Source organism: Ambystoma mexicanum, chromosome 14 (genome assembly GCF_040938575.1).
Source record: "Ambystoma mexicanum isolate Mex_15411 chromosome 14, UKY_AmexF1_1, whole genome shotgun sequence".
Classification (NCBI taxonomy): Eukaryota; Metazoa; Chordata; class Amphibia; order Caudata; family Ambystomatidae; genus Ambystoma; species Ambystoma mexicanum.
The window spans coordinates 404,691,304-404,715,847 of record NC_090940.1 but is presented as its reverse complement, the minus strand read 5'-3'; the positions used below and the strand labels follow the sequence as shown (position 1 = coordinate 404,715,847).

The following is a 24,544-nucleotide window of genomic DNA, read 5'->3' as shown; positions in this document are numbered from 1 at the left end:
GGCGTGGCTGTGACAATAGCAGTAAAAACAATTTAGAATGTTACGGGATCGTGACTGAAAAAATGCAAATACACATAATAATGTCAGATAATTTAACTTCAATCCTACACAGGCTAAATAAATTAAACATGAGTACTTTGGGGCGTGGCTAAGAGGCCATGAAGTGAGACCTGTCTCTGTGTGAGCTCCTGCAGATCCATGAAGATCCTGGGCGAAAAAGTGTATCTGCAACGTGCGTTCGTGCACAAAAAAACAAGTACAGGAGTGCGAAATTAAGGAGCATGTCTGAGAAGAAACTGGAACATTGAGGAAGGCGTGGGACCTGAATCTGGCCGTTGGAAGATTGTAACAAGCGGCGGTAGAAACAGAAACAAAATGGCTGGCGGCAGAGAACAAAGAACAATGGACAACTGATAGGAGAGCGGATATGTGAGAACGAACCGCTGGAGTCGCACTTCCCATAAATGGCAGAGAGAAGTGCTCGGTCGCTACAACATGGCAACAGAGGTTGACTGGCGGCCGTGTTTCAATGAGGAGGGCTACTGTTGCAGCCTCGCAAAATGCAGAAGAATGGAAGAAGACACGAATAGCAAGGAGCGGCGGCCTGGAAAGTGGGGGCGGAGCAAGCAAGAGGACCACAGTGACAAGCCCCCGGGGAGAAAGCTGCTGGAATACTGCACAGCGACCGTGATCGGGGCTGGAACCGGAGCTAATGCCACACCCGCAACTGCCTGCACAGCTAGAGGTGATTTTAATACTAGATTAAGCGGAACACACGGAGCCCTGGAAACGTACGGAGGGCTCCGCTGTTATGATTACCTGAGGCACGGCTCATGCAATCATTCAAGGCATGAACACAAGCCGTGCTGTCACTTATAGTTGCAATATATTGGGGCGAGCAGCATGCCTGAGGACATATATCAAAGCACAGCCTGGGAGCGGACACGCAATACACGGACACACCGGTCACAAGGACACTGCCCTCAGTGCACACAAGGTGTAACAACTAACGCACGTCCGATACAGTGCACTCTGAATTGAAGCAGTGCAAGTGTGCACCAAGCCAGTTGGCAAGTAAACTGCGGGGGGAAGGTGCAGCGGACAAATAAACGCAAAGTGGTAACCCCGGATAGGATTAGATGCCGCAGACAGAGGCGAGAGGTACAAAGGACACAAGGCTCAGCAGCAACCTGTAGCTAACACAAGGCCACAGCCCGTAAGCAGGGTACCCATGCAGAACTGTAGGACATCGCTGGCAGAAGGTAGATGCAAGGATCGCACAGAAGTCTGACCAAGACTACACGGCGGGCACTGGACCCACATGTTAGCATGTAGGAGTACACCTGACCATTAGGCCTGAAAAAGCCTCCAGACTGACCAGAGCACAGTGAGGAGGCAGATGGGGTACCGACCTGGACCAAGACCTTGAGGAGCTCCCCAGGGGGGAAAAAAGCCTGCCATGCTCATAAGGCCGCACAGGGATTGGCTAAAAAAGAGCACAGCCCAGCGACAAGCAAGCACAAGAAGTGCACAGAACAACACCACAGAGCACACACCCAAACAATAGCTAATACAGCTAAAGAGGAACAACCCGGATCAAGGAGGTGCAAGGGCCAAGACCAAGCTCGGGAGGCACAGCAAGAGACCGCGGATCCCGGGCACATACATCTAAACAGAGCATCTTACTGCACACTAATATCTGTGGACGCATCCCGCATCTAGCGGGCCCTGGTGGCAGCTTCCAATAGACCCGAGCACTAGACGGGCTGGGGCTGGATGAAGGGCCTGAGAGACTAGCCCCAACAACTGTGAGCTGACACACTAGGTGACACCAGGATGGCGTCCAAGTTACCCAAAACAAAAGGGAAACAATCAACAATGGAGGAATTCACAAAAACATCTCAGTCATCCAAGGGAGCCAGAAATAGAGAAGGGAACCCGCAAACAGACACTACACCAGCGCGAAATGATCAACAGATCCTGGACGCGATTACGGACCTGAAAATTGCATGGGAAACCAAGCTGGCGGCAGCTATGGTTAAAATCAAAGCATCACGGGACCTTAAAATAGGAGCGGTACAAGAAGATGTTAACCTACTGAGACAAGACGTAAAGAAAATAGTGGAACGCACAGGCTAACTGCAGAAGGAAGCAAACTCAAACACAGGTGCCTGCACTTCACACGCCTCGGGGATCCACATACTGCGGCAACAAGTGAGCAACCTGGAAAACAGAGCAGAGGAAGCGGAAGGACATGCCCAAAGAAAAAACATACGCATTGTGGGGCTCCTGGAAGGAGAAGAAGGACCAAACCCCATTGATTACATTGAGACCATACTACTTCAAGAAATAGAGGGAGGGACACTCACCCAGGGGCTTGCGGTGGAGAGAGCGCCCAGAGTCCCGACAAGGAAACGAGGAGGGGCAGAGGTGGTGGACTGGGTATGGCTGAAATATGGGGGACCTTAAGATATTAACCTGGAATGTTAGGGGGTTCAATAGCTACCTGAAGAGGAATAAGATTATGATGTACTTAAGAAGGCAGAAAATAGATATTGCCCTAATTCAGGAAACACACCTCACGAAAGAAAAGCAGGAGGTGATACAGAGGAAATGGAAGGGGACCATCATAGGTGCAACGTACTCGGCGTATGCCAGAGGGGTGATCATTTGAGTCCCTTTCCAGTTGCTACAGACCACGGTGGAGGCGGATGGGAGGATGGTGGCAATACAGGGATTGATAGAAAACAGGGAAATATGCATTATCAATACATATGCCCCAAACCAAGACACAGTGGCTTATTTCAAGGCCGTGTATAGTAAGATGAGTCCGTACTGGGGGGTGCCGTCATATGGGGTGGCGACTTTGAACTGCACATTAGACCCAAGGGTAGACAGGTCGGACAGGAAATTAGACAAACCTACCCCCGCTGCTAAAACACTAAAGACCCTGTTGGGAGACCTTCTGCTGGAGAATATTTGGAGGCTACACCACCCACACGATAGACATTACTTGCCCCCCCCCACCAAATTTGTACACACGGTTAGACTATATTTTTGCCTCACAGGAGATGACGGGAGAAATAGTGCGATCAGAATACAAAGCTGGGTCCTCTCGGACCACTCGCCATTGGTTTTAACATGGCAATATGTGCCTCCTAGAGCTAGGATCCCGACATGGCGACTCAGAGCCGAAGCATTGAAAGACAAAGGGTTTAGGGAGGACCTGAGGGTAGACTTTGTAGAATATTTTGAAAATAACACTGGTAGTGTTGAATCAGCCGGTACTCTATGGGAAGCATTTATGGTGGTGATGAGAGGATCAGCTATAGCCAAATCTAAAGGGCTGCAGAGAGGCATACTACAGGAGCTGCAGAAGGCAGAGGTGAAACTAGAGACAGTCTTGGGTAGAAGGGGTGACTCCCAGGAGGATGCTGAAAACAAACCATCTGCAGCAGGAATGTGTAGGGCACTGGGAGAGATTATGCAACTTAAACTATAAGAAATACACATAGAGGCAACATGCTGGGGGAGACAAGCCCGGGAGATTGCTGGTATGGTTGTATAAAGTGAGACCCCCAGACCAACGATCAGAGCAGTAACGGGAGAGAGTGGACAAATATTGGACACCCGGGAGGGCATGAACAGGGAGTTCCTTGAATTCTATAAACAATTGTATGGGGACGCAGGAGGGGGCGAAGAGAGCGAGATAATGGAAACAATAGAGGATATCAGTTTACCAAAATTGAGTGCTGAAGAATGAGAGGACCTAGATGCCCCAATTACATTGGAATAACTAGAAGCGGTGATTGAGCAACTACCCACTAGTAAGACCCCGGGAGCAGATGGCCTCCCCAGTGAATTCTACAAAATGTACAAGATAGAAGTGCTCCCCCCGCTGCTGGCAATGTTAAACGAAGCATTTGAAACAGGATTATTGCCAGAATCCCTGAGAGAGGCGATCATTATCCCCCTCCCCAAACCTAATAAGCCAAGCACGGACTGTGGGTCGTACAGACCGTTGTCGATGCTGAACCAGGACAGCAAGATACTCAAGGAAGTGTTGGCAAACAGAATGAAACAGGTCATAAGTAGATTAATACATCCAGATCAGACCGGATATGTCCCACACAGAAGCATATCCGACAACCTCAGACGGCTCCACTGGATCATAGAGCACACAGAAGGAGACTTGAGTGAGATTGCAATTGTATCACTGGACGCAGTGAAGGCCTTTGACTCCGTCAAATGGCCTTGGCTGATAGCAGCCCTAAAAGGATACGGGATGGGACATGGGTATCTAAAGTGGCTGAAATTACTATATAGTTCACCGTTCACCAGAGTCAAGGCGGGAGCGATTATCTCGGAGAGGTGGCAACTCAGCAGGGGCACTAGACAGGGATGCCCTTGGTCCCCGATGCTGTACATCTAGCACTAGAACCCCAGGCGATATATCTAAGACAACAATACGGGGAAGTGGGGATCCATACAAATGGCGGACCACACGATTTCATTATACACAGAAGACATGTTGTTATTCTTGAGGTCCCCGGAGGAAAATCTGCAATACATCCTAGAAGTAATGGAGCAATTTGCGTCGCTCTCGGGAATTGTAGTTAATCCCAAGAAATCGTGTATATTCCCCCTGGGGAGGTATATAGGGGTCCCGCGGGAACAACTGCCAGTTTTACAGATACCATGGGAGACCAGTACTTTTCGATACCTGGGGATTGACATATATCTCGGTGGAAGCGGAATATAAATATAACATCGAGAAAGCGGTAGCGAACATTGAGAATAGCATGAGGTTCTGGACTAAGCTCCCCCTGACCATGAAGGGGAGGGGGTGTAACGCTCACCTGATTCCAGCAGAGGCGCCGGTCTTGACTGGGTGAATGCCGTATCTTCAAAGGTGATGTGTAACACACGGTTGGCTCTTTGGGCTGGACCTCTGTGCACTGTATGTCCGACTCGAAGAGTAAGATGTCTGCAGATAGAAAATATGGGATTAATGAACTGGGGTTATTGGGTGCCTCTCTCCTATTCCCTTTCTCTTCTCCTGTAGAACCCCAAAGGTTAACACCCTCACCTTAGGTAAGTGAACGCCGAGCTCTCCATCTGCCTCGGGGCAGGGTGCCGTAACCAGTTTCTTCACTGGATAAGGGTGCAGGCCTCTTGACCTCAGAGGACTGCTGTCCGTCGTTAACTGCACGAACGGTAAGTTCTGGGCACTTCAAATGTCTTAAAAGTCTTTTGTAATGATATCTCTTGTTTTGCAGGGTTCCGGCGATGGCGGATGGCGGGCTGATGAGAGTTGAGGATCGAACCCGCGTGAGGAATAGAAGCGCCTGGAAGCACGTATGTAAGCGCTTGTAGCCTGCTTCACGATGCGCACTAACTGTCCCTTTTATCTTGCAGGTACAAGTTCGGAGCTTTAGAGAAGCTGAAGGGTGCTGGAATACCCACTGGATTCGGCGTGGGAAGGAGTAATGGCACGTGAGTAATAAAGTTGCCCAATGTCTTTAAACGCACCTTCATTTGTCTTTCAGATGCGGGATGCAGCGCCGAAGGCCTCCGGAGCATGCGAAGAGTAGGTAAGCCTTTGTCTTTCAGATGCCGGAATGCAGGGCGAGGCGTTGGTGACAGCCGATGGACCAGGTAAGAGATGCGCTGCCACTGAAGACCGTAGTGCTAACCTGTTCTTTCTTTGTCTTTACAGGTGCTGCTGAAGACTGGATTCCAGGATGGTAAGCCTTTGTTCCCTTAGGCCCAGGATCAGAAGCAGAAGACACGATGAGCGTTCTGCTGCAGAGAATGCAGAATAACGCAAAGCAAGATTCAACCATCGGGTGTGGTTTAAATAGCCTCCTGTAGTGCTTAGGTGTCTCCTTTCACAGCCACGCCTAAGAAAAGAGTTCCTGCTTTCCAGAAGAGTTCCAGTGTTCTGAACCTAGGGAGTGGCTCCTGCCCCACCCAACAGGAAAAGTAGTCCCAAACAGAAGAGGATCAGGGGTTCAACTGGCAGGTAAGTAAGCAGCATGGTCTGCTGCAGGTAAGTCCACCCAAGCATTATGAGCCCGGCGCTTCCAGCGCTGGGACTGGGCATCTTTATGAGCCTGGTGCCACTGGCGCCAGGACAGGGTCCAAAAGGTCCCAATTGGGACTGGCTGGCACTCGGAACCGGGGTTATGGGTCTGCTTCCAAGGGAGTCGGGCAAGTCCTGATCTTTTGGAAGCAGAGATCATGACAGGGGGGCACTGTTAAAGATGGTCGTATTAGCTAGGTTATAAAATAAAATGTGGGTACATACCATGCATGATACCCAACCGGTTCTTTGTCAAACTCCAGAGCATATGCAGGGGCTTCATTTGGCATGGAACTAGGAACAGAATAGCCCTATGGAAATTACAGAACACACATGACAAAGGGGGTATAAAACTGGCCAATTTTTAGATCCATTCTTTGGCCAGTCAATTGCAGTATGTGGCTAAATGGTTAACGGAAGACTCTAAATTAGAGTCCAGACTGTTGAGATCTGAGTGTGCACCGTTTTTCTTGAAAAAAAATGATATGGCTGCCCAAACCTGAGCTAAAAGGGCATCCGGGGATGTTGGAATTGGGGTGGAAGATATGGTGGAAGGCTTGTCAGGCCATGGAGCTGGTAAGCTTTTGTCTTTCAGATGCCGGAATGCAGTGCGAAGACCTCCGGAGCATGCGAAGAGTAGGTAAGCCTTTGTCTTTCAGATGCCGGAATGCAGGGCGAGGCGTTGGTGACAGCCGATGGACCAGGTAAGAGATGCGCTGCCACTGAAGACCGTAGTGCTAACCTGTTCTTTCTTTGTCTTTACAGGTGCTGCTGAAGACTGGATTCCAGGATGGTAAGCCTTTGTTCCCTTAGGCCCAGGATCAGAAGCAGAAGACACGATGAGCGTTCTGCTGCAGAGAATGCAGAATAACGCAAAGCAAGATTCAACCATCGGGTGTGGTTTAAATAGCCTCCTGTAGTGCTTAGGTGTCTCCTTTCACAGCCACGCCTAAGAAAAGAGTTCCTGCTTTCCAGAAGAGTTCCAGTGTTCTGAACCTAGGGAGTGGCTCCTGCCCCACCCAACAGGAAAAGTAGTCCCAAACAGAAGAGGATCAGGGGTTCAACTGGCAGGTAAGTAAGCAGCATGGTCTGCTGCAGGTAAGTCCACCCAAGCATTATGAGCCCGGCGCTTCCAGCGCTGGGACTGGGCATCTTTATGAGCCTGGTGCCACTGGCGCCAGGACAGGGTCCAAAAGGTCCCAATTGGGACTGGCTGGCACTCGGAACCGGGGTTATGGGTCTGCTTCCAAGGGAGTCGGGCAAGTCCTGATCTTTTGGAAGCAGAGATCATGACAGGGGGGCACTGTTAAAGATGGTCGTATTAGCTAGGTTATAAAATAAAATGTGGGTACATACCATGCATGATACCCAACCGGTTCTTTGTCAAACTCCAGAGCATATGCAGGGGCTTCATTTGGCATGGAACTGGGAACAGAATAGCCCTATGGAAATTACAGAACACACATGACAAAGGGGGTATAAAACTGGCCAATTTTTAGATCCATTCTTTGGCCAGTCAATTGCAGTATGTGGCTAAATGGTTAACGGAAGACTCTAAATTAGAGTCCAGACTGTTGAGATCTGAGTGTGCACCGTTTTTCTTGAAAAAAAATGATATGGCTGCCCAAACCTGAGCTAAAAGGGCATCCGGGGATGTTGGAATTGGGGTGGAAGATATGGTGGAAGGCTTGTCAGGCCATGGAGAACCCGACCCCGTGTTCTCCGCAAGTGCCGTTAGTGGCATTGACCGGAGGAGACATGCAACTCATGAAGTTGATCCGTAAGCATTGGGAACCGGTGGGAATCGCAACAATGGGAGACATATGGCAAGAAGGGGAAGTAAAGGAATTTGAGGTACTGGTAGAAGAAACAGGTTTACACTCAGGACAGTTAGTTGCCCAGCTAAAACGGGACTGGGAAGAGCAAGCAGGGGAACTCATGAATGACGGGTTATGGGAGCGGGTTCAAGGGTATCACAGGAAAGTGTCTAGGAACGCAAGGTTAAAACAAATACAGCTATATATAACCCACAGGGCATACATAAACCCCAGAGGATAGGTCAGTTCAAGAGTGCCGAACAGCAAACATGCCCCAAATGCAGGGAGGAAAACGCTGAGATGATACACATGTTTTGGGCATGTCCGGAAATTATTAAGTTCTGGGGAGATGTAGCCCACCGACTAAACAAGAAAGGGATCAAGCTAAAAGTTGAATCAGTGTGGGCATGCATGGTAAGGGGGGTTCCCTAGGCCGCGCCAATTGAAACATGTGAGCAAACTTAAGGACTTGGCTTATATACTCACCAAGCGCAGAATTGCCATGGGGTGGAAAGCATGCAACAAACCGTAAGTAGAGGTTTGGTGGAATGATCTCCAGAAATGGACCGAAGCCGAAACAGCAGTGTGGAATGAAGCGGCCAGTAGGGGAGGGGAGGAAGAAGCAGAAACCCTAATGGCCTGGAAACACCTAGTGGCCACACTGAAGGGGTCCGCCCAGGAATGCCCAAGCGATTATGAAACTTCTGAGAATACTGATGGGGAAGTACCCCCAGAAGGGGAATAAGCGGAGTGGAGTGGGCTCGAGGTGGGGGGTGGGTAAAGGGAAAGCGGTAGTTACTTAACAATATATACATGATGCTAAAGTGATATGACAAGTACTGCTGGTTTTGTTGAATGTTGATAGTTTGTTGTAAAAACTAATACAAATTGTTTAAAAAAAAAAAACATGAGTACTTTGTAATAATATTTAGTACTACAAATGAGATGTATTAAAGTCCAAAAGCACACGTGTTTATTCATTATGGTGTAAACACCTCTCTAATATGGCGGAGAGCACGCGACAACAGAAAAAAGTAATTTAGGAACACGCGGTGGAACTACTAATACCGTCAAATGACAGGTAGATCCTAATCAGGTGACCTGAGTAAACGGGTATAACAATCGCGCTGTAAACCGCAGGCTGCATAACAATGTCTGACAGAAGCAAATACAAGGGTAGAAGGAACGACGGCAAGTACAGCCAAGTAAGTCAATAAACACTGATTCCTGAATGTCCTGCATGAGGCATTATATGAAAACAGACAATTAAATAAGGTCTAGAATGATGCGAGCATGCACACTACATTTATAAATAATATTTTGCAGCAGCTCTTAAAAACAAACAAATAAAGACAAAACCTTGTTATATTAATGAGGCATGGATATGAAGTAAGATATTTTCCTTTAACTCCACTTACCAAATAAAGGGAACGATGTCTAGCAACAAGCACAAGCATACGGCGCAATGCAAAATAAACAAGATAAGACGTATCAATGACTTATCACTTGTTGTAGGTAAAATTAAGAAGCCCTCTACTGCATCAAGGAAACTACAACTTTGATGAAAAAGAAGCTCAAATCCAGTTGCTTGCAAAAAATAGGTCAGTGCCCGGACAAACGTGAATCTCCATCCCCCTTTTTAATGAGTTTTTTTTATTATGTTTTTGTATTGTAGTGCATGGGAGACAACGATACTCAAGGGGTTCCTGTGAATTAATTGCAACCGTATAAGAAATAACTGTGTCCTGAAGACGGCCATAACATTGAGAAAAAAGACGCTAGAGATAGTGTCTCATTTATTATATAAAGGCCGAAACATATGTAGACAATCAAATAGGCTTGAAACATCTTGCCTTAGATAACGGAGACCACACTAAAGGACCTCCGTAGATGAAAAATGTGTGACTTAATGAGAACATAATATATTAAGAAGTTATCCATATCCGTTTTCTAATGTTCTTAATTTTGTAATTTTTTAGAAAGCTAGCTGGAAAAAGGATCTTAGTTACCTACTAACCCCGCTTTTTTGGAAAACATTTCTCTAAATATTTCAAATATTTGTTTTTGGAAATTGGTTTGTGTAAATGTGTATATGAGTAATCTTAAGTGATTTTAAGTTTGTTATATGAAAATATGAATAAACTATGTTTCATATGAAAGGGCTGGAGAGAACATGTGAGACCTCGTTACAATTCTTGTAGTGATAAGGTGAAAAGGTGATGCACTTACCGAAAAATTGGATCTAGAGAGGGTCAACTTGCTCAATTTCTGCTATATTTCAGAATAAGAGTTGCATACAGTGTGTGCTCTAAAATTACTCCAGTTTCAATATCTCTAGAAGTGGTGATGCGTTAATTGGGAATCTGTTGACAAAGATTTAAGAACGTTGAGCGATTTAGTAAGTATTCATTACTACGACAAAACAGACTCTGGATTCTAATTGCTCTTTTGATATTGTGGGTCATGTTTGTCATGTCCTTGCCATGAGAATTATTATTAGAAAAGCTCACTTTGCTTGTGTTGGATGCATTATCCCTAATACACAAGCTTTATTAGCTATTATTAGATCCGCTCAAAGGGTTGGGAGCAGCCCGAGTGATATTAAAATCAGAAGGCATGAACACCTTGTTTCAGGGACGTCATTTAGGGGCCACCAGAAGTCGCAACTGCGACCTCTGAGGTCTTCCTTGCAACCTCTAAAAAAGAAAAAAAAAAACTTGGGGCGCTTTACTTCTGGAGTGGCTGTCTTTCTTGTTCAGGCCTCTAAAAAAAAAAATAATAAAAAAAAAATAAGAACAGGAGTACCACAAGTCTAACACTTTCAGCACTGACCCTAAATAAGAAAGAACAGGAATACCAAATAATGTGTCTATTCTATACAATAATTGCTAGACTCATTAAAGGTTTATTTCAGGCACACTTCAGGGGGTGAGTCACTGATTTTGTCTGTTCTTAAACGCCTCAACTCAGCCTTTCATCCTTCTGAGGTCGATAAATGAGTACCAACACAGGTTGGGTGATACATGTGTATATTTTTTCTATATAAAGCGCATAGGCGTAAGTGCTATATAATAACACATCATTATCATTTGGTCATGGACGTCTGCTTGCATTCACAGTATTGTACTGTATCAGTACTGTGCATGCACAGTCATTTGGAAATATGGGCCTATACACTGATCTTAACAATACATATGGCGATCTAGTCTTGTATGAAATGTACATCACATTATAGTGATATTGCAATCATATTTTTCGTAGTGTACAATTCTATGTGATGCCTCTTCCTGTTTTGTCAACGGGTGAAAGGTCGTGTTCCATCGCTTCCCGCGATATCACTTCGGGGTGGGGTCACATTACATCACTTCCTGTGATGTCATCAGGGGTCAAGGGTCATTTGATGTCATTTCTGCTACCCCTGGTATTTTGGTGAAATGACGTCCCTGCCCTATTTGTGGTTTTGGAAGATAAAGGCATGCCAGCAGTATTCTTATTCCAAGCAGTAGTAACTTGGGAAGTATCAACTTTTCTGTTTGGTGTGGAATCGAAATGAAAAAGCGGTTGTATATCTTCCAGAATAGAAGTCTTCCTTGGCATGCGTCCTTTTGTCCTAATCAGTCGGACGGCTAGCATGCTTGATGGGACAATTGATACTGCCTCCTCCAAAGGAGTCTTGTATGTCTTTAATGCTATAAACTTCTGTAAACCTTTATAATTTTGTTTTTCCTCTCCCATTACAATAGATTTATTCTTCCTCCTCCTCTTTTTCCTCCCTTGGCTTGCAATCAATTTCTTGCTCCCTGATGCCTGTGGGCTTTCGGCGCATTATAAATATGAAAATAAATAAATAATAGCCTCAATTTCATATACATCAGGTTTATCTGTAAACAATGTAATAATTAAGAATCTATGGTCAATCATCTGTTTGCCTAAGGCTTTCTTGTGTGTTCTCATTTTCTCCACTTTCCGATTATTATTCTTCTTGAGCCTTTTTTTTGTTCCTTTTTAGTAGCCGGAGAGCCACTAGTCTCTCTTGTAATGCGCAAGTCTCTGGTTATGATGCCTTCTGGATTTTTCGGTTTGTATCATTCCTCAGGACTTTTAGCGATTTATCATTTACCTAACAAGCTTGTCTAATGCTCTTTTCTTTAGGAAATACCTTCAAGGTAGGAGTGGAAGTGTAGGAGTCAATCTCTTCCACAATGGAGGAATCTTTAACTCAAGCCACATTCGTATTGGGTCTAATAGGCATTTTCTAAGATTTGCTCCAGTATGGGTTACCGTGGTGTGCTGTATTGTTTCACATTGTTTAACTAATGTTGTCAATAAGCACACCAGTGCTTGGAATGGTGTACATGACGATTCTGGTTTGTAAGAGAAGTTTTCTGATAGGCCAGTGCGTGTTCCTGTGTCTGTGTGTGTCCAATGCTACAAGTTGCCCCGTTAGATCCTCATTGACGGAGTTGTGTTGGGGTAACTGCGGAGCGCATAGTAGACTCTTCCATTGGCCATCCTCCATATTGGAGTGCATATCAAGTTCCTTGTTATTCAATTCTCTGGTTTTGGAATTATTTATCGGCCAGTCAGTTCTAACCTCATTAGTTTGGGAGTTACTTGCCAAATTTGAAATATGCATACCTAACGTGTTAGTCAGAGGTGAAATAACCAACTACATGCAGTCTGTAATGTCTAAGCTTGCATGATCCACAAGAACAACTGCTTTAGCTATAGTTTCAGTCATTTTAGTTGCCAAACAGCTTTAAGAAGTTTTAAAGTTGTTTTCCAGCATGGGAAAAAAGACAGAAACCTCCCCCCCCCCCAATGGTCGCAGCTAAAAGAATGCAGCCCTCCTACTCTAAAGAGGTTAAAGATGGAGGTGCAGATGGGACTTTGATAGTTTTAAGAAATGTCCTTGGGTACCGTAGGTCATAAGAATGAACATTTGAGGGTGGTACTGTAGCAATAATACTTACTGCATCTTCCGAGTGGTCCAAAGATACACGCGTCACTGCTGTCGGGGAACATTCTTACTGTAGTCAACCCTTCGGGTGTTTACAAGGTCGCCATCCTCAGTCCTTCAGCCACACAGCAAGGTGCTTTCATGCTGCACCGCTGAAGCACGGCTGAAGCACCGCTTCAGCGTTGTGCACCTGTATTTAATAGGCAGCGGTTCCAAGGGCTCCAGCCCTGTAGTCACCGCAACAGGTGATGTTGCCTGGAGTTCTGGGTAAGCGTGTCCTCATTGGTGAAGGTAATTCCAGAAAGTGAAGAAAAACCATAATGAAGCATACTGCACATTGAGAGATCTGAACTCCTGGGTCACGTTCACCATTGTCCTGTGTGGATTGTGAAATAACCCATTTCACCCTCCATTGCACGGATCTATAACGCAACGCAAGTTGTAAAAACAGCGTAACTTTCAGTTCGGCCCCCTGCCCAGCTCCCTGTCCCTTCCCCAGCCTCTTCGGGGAGCATCCCCATACCTCCTACCCTATGCCAACTCCCCCTCCCACCAATCACATTATTCGGGGGACACCATGCCCTAGATTCTAAGCAAATTCCACTTCTTACTCCCTGCTCCCCCAACCCCTCTAACTCCACAGTCTGCCCCTGCCCTACTCGCACCTCCCCTCTTCCCACTGGCCCGGTCCTGTCCCCTTTGCTATCCAGGTATTGTGCAGAGGACTTTTCGCACTAGATTACGTGCAAAGAGTCCTATCCACAATGCGTGGTGTGCATCGTTCAACTTCCACATCAATATATAATATAATGCATTTATGCTTTTATCAGTTTCAAGTACTCTCCAGTTTCCATTCTTCTACTTAAGGAGCACTGGTAAATTATTTCAATTGAATCCACGCTTTGAATGATACCCGTTTGTGGTTCCTATTGCACTCCATTTATAAGAAAAATGTGTTATGTTTTGTTGAGAGAGTATGGGCAAACAGATCTCCTATATTTTGCTTTAGAACAGAACAACAAATTCTAGCATACACACAAGGATATTTGATAAAAAGTATACTCTTACACAAAGTCCCACAATGGTTCAAGACCAGTAGAAAGAGAGTCAGGCAGCAGGTCACAAAGACCTCATATAGTAAGTCATACCTTTTTTCTCAGCCTTCAGTTTCATAGAAACAACATCAGAGCCAGAGTTGGTTTCGCTCATTGCAAGAGCACCAATATGTTCACCACTTATTAACTGTAAAGACAAAAAAACAGAACTAAGTTGCCAAAGGAACATCAAGGTTCCCTAGAAGAATTTCATTTGCACTGATGGAGACGAAAGGCTTGGTCGCATTTCTAATAAAGAAACAACAATTGTATCAAAAACTGTGTGGTCAAATGGGCTTATATAGTTACCCATTTGTCATAAGGTATATTCTATAGGGGTATGGGTTCAACAGATCTTCAGCTGCATGCAGATAAACTGAATAACAGGGTAATGTAACCACTATATACACAAAATACACAAAATGCAGAGTGCAGTGAATATTTATTTATTGTGTTTTACAGTACAAAAAATATACTTTTAATACACAACATTAACATACATTATTTCATCATCATTAAGATCATCATTTAAGAAGGAAAAAAAAGAAATTAAGAACATTCAGTCTAAAAATCAACCGCACAAGCCTTTAAGAACTGGACAAGCTCAACTCATTACAATTTAAAATCCTTCTCCAAAGGTCTTCTTCTGTAGGCATAAAGTTCAGAGATAACATTTCATTACGCAAAGACAACAAGGTCAAACACTGGACAGACAAATGCTTCAGAGTCTCTGTGTGTGTAAGAATGACGATACAGTCTCTAGTCCCGGGGAATATTGTTTCGCCGGCCCAGGGTTTCTTGTGTTAACACTAAAGTCAGCCTAAATCTCAGCATTTGGGACCTACAGTGCCATGAGGGGTGCTTTTTCAAGTATGGAGCAGGCGTATTGAAATTTTTAATAGTCTGGTCGAAATGATCCCCAAAACATTTGTGCTGGACTAAGGATTCTTTTAATTTGCACCACACGTGTCTAAACAATTTTGTCTTAGCCAATTTTGGTGTGTATCTCAATACATCTAAAGATATACCTGTTTCATCGAATATTTTTGTACAACCAGAGGCCCAATCTTCCAATACCTTGCAACCGCCTTTGCTCCATACTCGATTCAATCCCTCATAAACGGAGGCAGCCGGTGGTAACAACAAACTTGAAAACAGCTGTAACTTCCCCCAGTGAATCATAGTTTGAATTGGCAGTTGTCCTAATTCATAAAGGATCCCCACTAATGGATGGACTTGGGTAGATGAAGGAGCTCTCGCCAGATTAAACCCTCTAATTTAGGCCAATCCATTCGTCTACTTCTGGTATGAGCTCCATATATCAATTTCTGGATCATTTGCTCTTTATACAATTTTAGAACCGAGAGAACCGAAAATCTCCCAAATTTAGCATCAAATAGTCGTAGTTTAACGAGAGCACCAAGCAAATTAGCCTTAAGGTCTGCCACAAGCTCATGCCCATCCAAATTATAAATCGGTGAGCCTAAATACACAAATTTAGAGACCACCTCAAGGCTACCAGATTTTAATGAGCATGGTGTCATTTTGCATTTTTTTTTCCACCACCTTTTAACACCAGTACCTTTGATTTCACTGTATTTAGCGCCAAGTCCAAGCTTTCCATAAACTCTTCTACTGCCACTAAGGCTCTTTGAAGGCCTATGGCCGCTGGGTCGCATAATACAATGTCATCAGCGTACAATAAGTATTGCATCACCAAGGCTCCTAGTCTTGGTGGATTTGTTCTTACTTTTTCCAAGTAGTCCGCTATGCCCAATAAGTAAAAGCAAAAAAGAAAAGGGGCCAACACACATCCCTGACGTAAGCCCCTGTTAGTTTGGATCCATACCGAATATCCAAAAAAGGCATCCAGCCTAACCCTGATTCTTGTACCTGTATGCAGGGCCTCCAGTATGCCCACCAACGCAGGTGGACAGCCTCGTTCATGCAACTTTTTCCAAAGGAAGGCCTTGTTTACATGATCAAAGGCCTTGCTGATATCCAAAAAGGCTACAAAAACTGGTCTCGCTTGGGCTTTAGCTTGGTGTGCAAGTAAATCCAAAGTAAAACTATTTAGGGCCGTGCCCATGCCCTGGCGAAACCCCACCTGATGAACATCAAGTGAGTTGGATTCACATGCCCACTTTTGTAGTTATTTAAGGAGTATTTTTGCAAATACTTTGTTCGAGGCGTCCAAAAGGGATATGGGCCTATAAAATGAAGGGGCCGACCTGTCTCCACCTTTGAAAATCAAAATTTTGGTTGCAGCAGACCAAGTATCAGGGAACACTTCATTAACAAGGATACTGGAGAATAGATCTGATAGTACTTTAGGCCAGATATCCAAATTATCTTTGAATTACAGGTTAGAAAGGCCATCAGGCCCCGGGGCGTTAGAACGCTTGCTCCTTTTTTATCAGATAATGTCCTCCAGATCCCATTTGAGTGCCCCCGTCCACCTGGCCTGAAACCACACTAATGGACTGTTGGCCCCTGGTTTCAAATACAATTCTAAGAAATGCTTCACCCAAGTTTCTTCTGAAATGGAGTGAGACTGTACAAAACATTCTCTCCCTTGAAGCTTTATTAACTGCCAGAATCGGCCTGTGTTATTCCCTGCCATACAAGCCCTCATCATCATTTCTGCATCATTGATGTACAATACAAATTGCCACCCCTTCACCCAGTTTCTGTACTCCTGCCTTGTCCTGCGTACGTCCTTGTTGTAACCAACTAGTGAGGCCTTCTTTAGCCTCCTAACTTCTCTATGCAGTTGTTTCTTGCGAGCCTTTAACTCCAAGTCAAAGTGAGTGACCCCATTTGTCCCCCCCCTTTCTTTAGATTTCTGTCCTTAGTTAAACTGCCTAGAACCTCCCCTATTATAACAGGGAAACCTACCGCAGAACCCAAAAAGACCCTCCTATCTTTAGGGAGGCTAGAGATCCTCCCAAGAAAGACCGTAGCCATTTTTGGTGCCCATCTGACCTCCGAGTTTCTGGGGTTTATTTCCACTGTTAATTGCACAGCATTGTCCTTTTTCATAGGCAAAGCAATGCTGTACACCAGCAAGGAATGATCGCTCAAATTCAAACTATTACCACGGAGCCCCCCCTCAGTTCTAAGTCCTGTGAAACAAATACATAATCTAATGTGGTTTTCCAGAGCCCGTTGTGCCATGAAAAATTCTGTGGAATATCCCCTTGGGCATTTCCCATTCACTATTACCAAGTCCCAGACTTCACATTCTTTTACCCCTAGCACGAGAGTCCTTTGCCACAGACTTTCTAATCTGTGCCATATATCACTTATCCTCTAGGCATTCCGCATTAAAGTCACCCACCACTATAAGTGAAGCCCCTTCTTCCAGAAACTCTCCCAATAATGTGAAGGAAAGAGCAGAAAGAGCATCCTCCAATTGTTCTTTCTGTGGGTTAAAATACACATTTACCAATAAGCAATTGCTGGGTGTGCCAAACTCCTCTTCCCGCCAGACCAAAAGTGCCACCAACATATCAGCCCTATCAATTTCAATTTTTGAATTTAAACCCCTTGCGATCGTTTGATAGCTGTCAGCAGGCCACCATAAGGTCTCCGCTTTTCTCCCAGTAGGGCCTTGCTATATACAACTTCAAAACCCTTTATGATAGGAGGATCCTGGAGGAGGGTTTCTTTCAAACACACTATATCAAATGACAAAAACAGATCTTGATTACTTATAATGTTCCTGGAGCCCCTAGAGTTCCAGGAAGCCAATGACCTGTTAGACAATCATGTATGGTGTGTTTCCTTGCGATCTTGTTCCCATTTATTATTGCCACCTTTCATCCAGGAGCCCTCCATCCTCTTATACGTCGGATCCTGTGTATACCCTATTGAGCTATATATGTCCATATAGCGCGTTCCAGCCAAACCAAGCACCATCCAGTTCTTATCTGGATAAATTGGTGTAACACTTGAGACTATTGAGGGGCCTGTGTCTGACTTCAAACCCCATGGCTAAGAAGCGTTCTTTTTCTGCCATAATAATCTCTTTAGCGATTAATGACCTCAGGTGCAATTGTACTGTGTCTAAATTATCCTCAGAGTGCAGTGAATATGCGATTGTTACTAAACATATTAAAAACATTTGTGATCTTTTCTCCAAGTCAGCCTTCAAATTTGTCTTTTTTTTGTATAGATTGCAAATCTGAGCTCCATGAGATGTGGTATCAGGAAGAAGGCTGCACAAGTGAGCAAAAAGAAAAAAAAGCGCACACCTTATTTCAAGGCCAGGCTTTTAGCGTAGTTTAGAAGGTCAAGAGCTATTATTGTATCTCGCAGAAGAGGAATGGGGACAAAGGCAAGAAAAGGTCTGATAGCCAGAAATAAATAGCCTTTGAATGTCCAGCAGAAACTCATTGTGCTTTGTGTAAGGGGGAGAAGGTGGGGGGTGCAGAATTTAAATCCACATAGTTTGCCTTGCAATACGAATGGATCTGGTAATCTGCTTTGCGGTGAGCCATCTCCAAGCCACCAAGCCTCTAGCAACCACAGTAGTGCAAATAAAGGAACCTTTGTCAAGAACTGAAGGATGAAAGCATTATGTGCTCAGTGTGAGAAACCAGAGGGTGTCTCACGACCCAGTCCCCAGGGATCTGTCATCCAGGTGGCCAGGGCAAGGCCATCGCTATTGGATCCAGACCCTGGGGGTGGACCAGTACGGGAGGATCACCTGGGTGAGGGGTCCTTGAGGAGTGGAAGTGGGACACCTGATGGCGAGACGTGGTATCCCTTTCCCTCTAACACCTCTATCTCCTCCGACCAGGTAGCATACTTGGGGACTTTAACTCGCCCCCTTCCCTGCACGAACACTTCTACACAGACAGTACGCTCTCTGGAAAGGCAGACTTACACATAGGCATTCCATCTGACATATCCCAGTACCATGGTCAGGCAGAGTCAGGCAATCGTCGTTAACGACTCACACCTGATTCCCATTACACTTCCCCACATGGATAAAAGGCACAGCACGAGAGCACACTTGAAGCGAGTAAGAGCACACAAAGGAACAGTTCTTCAGAGGCAGCAGCTGAGGCGATGGACAGAAGGCAGAGCGTGAAAGGAGAACAAGGAGGGAGCTAACCCTGACCTTTCTGACAAATGATTGTTATACTCCTAGGAACTTATAAACAGCACGTGTAAGGCCAAGGTGAAAAACCAAAGAATCCTGCATTAGGTGTCCGAGATATCCTGGGGCCTCCTGCATGACTGGCCGAGTCGGGGAGGAGCAGCAGCCACTGTGGTATAGTCCTTGGCTCCGAGATCAAAGCAGCCAGCAGAGAAATCAACACAGCCGGTGAGTTGAAGGAAACTGCACAAGGCCGGTCTGTGTTAATCGAAGGTTGCAAGCAGCAACATTGTTACACAAAAGAACGAAAGTTGAAGCGTTTGATGAAAAGATGCAAGTGAAAGCCAAGCGGCTGATAAACTGAACATTTAACGTGAACTAAGAGGTAGCAGAGTGGTCCGGCACCACGTGTGACCAATCGAAGGTCTCCAACTGATTTATCCCATAAAGAAGTGGCAAAAGGAACAGTCATACGTAAATGTGAAAACCAAGAGTAGAAATCAAGTAAGAATGAATCAAAGTGGACCTGCTAGGGCATAAGTAAAATCCTTTGCACAGTCAAAAGTCTTTGATTTAAAGTGAAACATACCAGGATCTGAGCCCGACTGAGGGAGATCTAGTGTAACTTTTGAATACAAAGATCTGAACCCGACTGAGGGAGATCTATTGTGTCTTGTAAGTTAAGAAAGGGGTCCGAGCCTGATCGAGAGAGACCCATTGGGAAACTAAGTAAGAAGAGGGTCCAAGCCCGGATGAGGGAGACCCAAGGTGAAAGATATACCTGAAATTGAATGAAAGCGTAAGTCTTGAAGAATCCTGAAGAAAGTGAACATTAAGCATGGTTTTGTATTCCATGGCATTCTATGAAGCAGAGACTTTTGAACGGAAAGAGACTGTCGCAGAAGGCCCTGTGTATATCCTGAACTGCATCCTTGTGCTGGAGAAGTCAGGGTCTGTGCTAAGCTCGAGTGTGCCGCCTTGCCCCGTGCTGAAAACGTGGGGAAGGGAAGCTAATTGTCCAGCTGTCCTGACATTGTTTCTTGAACACCCTTTCTTTTGCATACATCATTTCCCCCACACCATTTATATTTAGAAGTAAGGATCGGCAATAGGTTTATTAGTATAGGCCCATTTTATTTTGACAAGACTCCACTAGGACTGTGTTATTTAACTTTGATTGTTGTAGCTTGCTCCCATCCTTAGATTTAGGGTTAGATAAGCGTTCATCCAATCCATTGAAGTTCAATAAACACCCTTGAACTGTGATCACGGTTTGATACCAGGCTTTCCTTATAACAGTAACTAGAAGCAGGAGGTAATTTAAGGATCAACAATGATGATTACGGGGACTGCGCATGCGCGAGCCGCGCATGAAGAGCTAATCGTCTCGGGCTCCCGGCGGCCGCTGAATATATCCTGCAATTATTCCGCATATCGGAACCACCCGACCTCAAGACACAGCACCCCGGTGGCGGACGTCTCCAGGCAACAATAGCTGCGACCTGGGGCGAAATCGGTCCCGGGAAGGCGAAGAACGCGACCCCGGATTCGCTGGTGCGAGACTTGCCGCCATTGCCGTGCGGCTGCAGAGCAGCCGCTCCGCCCCTCCCCCCCTGAGCCATCGAGGTGCGAGCACTTCATAGAAGGCAGAAGACGGCCCCGAATCGACATCTACAGGCTGCGGCCCGGAGCCCCTCTCCCCCCGTGCCACGCAAGAAAGCCGGACGCCTGCCCATGCTGCCGGACCGGACGGCATATGAGAGGAAGAGGACGGGGGACGAGGCACAGAGCCGAGACCTCTCCGCCCCTCCCCCCCACCACTGGTGAGACTGCAGCATCCGGGGTTGAGCCGTGACGCAGACACGGACAACACAGTGTCGCGCTCCCCCCAACAATACCGATAAGGTACGTGGAGCCTCCCCCCTCCACCCAACAAATTGAGGGACAGCACCCCGCACGAAGGAAGGGGCACACCCCCCCCTCCCACGACTACAACGGAGCTGGGTGAAGGGGACTGAAGGCGCTCTCTACCTCCACCTCTAAGAGCACCCTGTACTGGTGCGCATAACCTCACCCTCACACTGCGAAAGGGCTTAAAAGGCCCGGAGGACTGGCCACAAAGCGGCAACTCTGGAACACGATTGCTGGAGGTGCGAAGGCCCCTACTGCAGGACCCGTAGCCCCACTGGCGAAAAGTTCTAGACACATATCCCACAAAAGGGGAACGGCTCCCGGTGGGGGCGAGCATTGGAGCAACCCCCACCCCCACAGCTCTACCGGACCGCTGCAGATTGAGGGCCTTGGACACCACTACAGCTGGGAGAACGGGCCGTCACCCTACAACCAGGACCCTGGGAAGATAACACTCCTATAGAAGTGCACGTGGTGGGGTGTGTGTGACAGCGCCCCTCTGCGCCTCAATCCACTCAGGAACAGTACACATTCGAGACGGTGGGCACGGTCCTCACGTGTATGCAACTACAAGAAGCCCCCCCCCGCCAGTGGACCACAGACTCTCCAACTAGTATACCAGACCACCCAGAACTGGGGATTGGCGCTTAAGCAACCCACGCAGCCCCTGTCCCTGCCGGTGCTTCGAAACAGAGACAGAGTGGCAGAAGATAACGACCGGCGAGCCCACCCCGACTTGGTCCCCTCGGTGACCCCCGCGGGGCATCCACACGACCCACCCGGGCCTAAATTCTCACATAAACTACCGATTCGGCCATGGGCAAAGACAAGGTCAAGCGGCAAACCCTGCAGAGTAAAATGGACCTTTACACAGTGGAGGCCCCCTCCCGCCAGGAGACACAAAACCCGGCGGAAGCAGGCAAGATGGAAGGAACTCAGGACCCCCAACTCTCCCTGAATGACTTAATGAAGGCAATTGGGGACTCGAGAACTTCGCTGGAACTTAAAATAGGAGGTGTCTCCACGGAAGTATCTCTCCTACGCCAGGATCTCCGCAACCTGTCGTCCAGGGTCGGAGAAGCGGAACAAAGGGTGTCGGACACAGAAGATAACGTCCGCCAGTTGGAACAACAACTAGCCATAATCGCCCAGAAAGTCAACCAACTTGAATACCGGGCCGAAGACAGTGAGGGCAGGGCACGCCGCAACAACCTCAGGATTCTCGGGATCCCGGAGAGAGAGGAAGGCCCTAGTGTCGAACTTTTCCTAGAGGACTGGCTACCTCATGTCTTCGCCCCCAAGAAATTGTCGAAATTGTTCTCTATCGAGAGAGCACATAGGGTACCCACCGGGAGACCCCCCCCCAGGAGCCCCGCCTAGAACAATAATAGCTCGCCTCCTCAACTACCGAGATCGAGACGCTATCCTGCAGATGGCACGGGCCTCCGGCCCAATCACATACAAAGGCTATAGAGTGGGGTTTTTCCCAGACTATACCAAAGAGGTCCAGAAGGCCCGCCAGTCATACGACTATGTCAAGAAGAAACTTCACTCCTTGTCAATTAAGTTTGCTCTCTTCTTCCCGGCGATACTCAAGGTCCACCACGAGGGCACGACCCATTTATTCCACAATCCCAAAGAAGCATGGGATTGGCTCGAAACACAGATCCTCAATGGGCCCATGGCCCGATGCTCCCCCTCCGGACCGCCTGCGCGCAAATCCGGGCCCGGGCAGCGCTCGCCACCCTTCACCCAGATAGACCCGGAAACCGCATCGCCACAGCGTCCCACCCAAAATACCACAGAGAACGGATGAGGTCTGGGCACCACAGAACCGAACTTGCCACGTGACAACACGGAAACTACATCATTGCGGCCGCCACCGTTCAGGTACCGCAGTCTCCACAAGGGCTACCACCCTAGGACGGGTCATCCCGACGCAGTTTAAGTTCACCAAGTTATAAATTCAATGTTTGGGCGACAGGTGCTCCCAGTTGGGGCGGGGGGGTGGGGGGGGGAGTTCTGAGGGATCGAGGAAACGGAATCACGAGAAAAGAAAGATGGAAACCGACGAGAGCAGACAAGGCAAACAAATACTGTTTTGGGCCAGGACCAGAGACACAAGTACCTGTCAGCCTTCAGGCGCTCCAGTGCGAAGCGGCCCCCGGATGCCCCCCCCCCCCCCGAGAGGAAAACGACCTACGTCCCCGGGGGAAAAACGCAACGGCCACTAATCCTCCTGGCTAACCCACCAAATAGACTCACGCAGACAGGATGAACTCCAACAAGGTGACAATACTGTCCTGGAACGTCAATGGCCTCGGCTCTAGCATAAAGCGGAGACTGGTGCTCCAGTACCTAAACCGACACTCGCCGGACATTGCCCTCTTAAATGAAACGCACTTGATAGGCACAAACACCAACTTTTTCAAAAGGTCCAACTACCCGAATGTCTACCATGCCGGATTCACGACAGGAGCCAGGAGCACAATGATTCTCGTTCACAAGAGAGTCCCTCTCCAGGTTAGGAAGATCAGGGTGGACCCCCGGGCCGCTATGTACTGATGCTAGCGGACATCTGGGGAGAGAAATGGGGCCTGGCAGCAATTTATGCCCCCCCCCCCCACGCTGACGAAAGAACTGCTCGCCGAGCTTCAGAGCTTGCTCCTGGAGGAGGAGGCTGACGTGTGGGTGCTCGGAGGGGACTTTAACGAAGTAATGGACATCACAGTCAACAGGACCTACAGGCGAGCGGGAACATGCCCCACCTCTACGCCGCTCACCACGTTCGCCGAGGCCTCAGGAATGGTGGACGCATGGCACATACTTCATGGAGACGAGGCAGGGTTCTCCTTCTACTCAGGTGTCCACAAATCATTCTCCAGGATCGACTACGCCCTCGTCCCACGCAACATGACCCACAGGCTTCTCAACGCTGCATTCCTCGCGAGAGGAATTTCGGACCACTCCACGCTTCTTTTAACTCTCAAAAACTCCTCCTGTCGCCCGGACCGTAATTGGCGCCCAAATGCATATAATCTCCGACTCCCTGAAATTGCGGAGGAGCTAGAAAAGAGGACAACGGAATATTTCAAAATTAATGAGGGCTCGGTGAACTGCCCGGTTTCGATCTGGGAGGCATACAAAACAGTCCTACGAGGGGAGGTTATTTCGACGGTTTCCGCCTACCAACAACGCCAAGTCCAGAAGATCAGGGAAGCAGAAACACGCGTGTGAGCGACAAATCCTTATACAAAACACCCAAGAAGCAAAGGAAGCGATGATCACGGCGCAAGACGCCCGCAGTAACCTGTCCCTAGACAACGCACGAACTGCCCACCAATTAGTCCGGAGCCAAATATATGAAAGGGGCGACAGAGCTAACAAGACTCTGGCCTGGTTGGAGAGACACGTGCAAAGCAGGGGACACGTAAGGGCAATCAGATCTCTGGATGGGACATTGTTGACAGAAGACTCGGATATCGTCGAGGCATTCGCCACCTATTACAAAAATCTTTATCCCCCACCCATTGGGAATCCATCAGTTGAACCCTCTCGATACCTCGATCA

General features: G+C 47.1%; 1 protein-coding gene across 1 annotated transcript in view; it reads right to left on the bottom strand.

Annotated features, from left to right (window-relative positions):
• Positions 1 to 24,544, bottom strand: part of IVD (isovaleryl-CoA dehydrogenase) — a 919,837-nt gene that overhangs the window by 654,416 nt on the left and 240,877 nt on the right. The window contains exon 6 of the mRNA XM_069637537.1: positions 14,011 to 14,104. Within this exon, the coding sequence (XP_069493638.1) occupies positions 14,011 to 14,104 (94 nt within the window). The remainder of the gene's footprint in view (positions 1 to 14,010; positions 14,105 to 24,544) is intronic.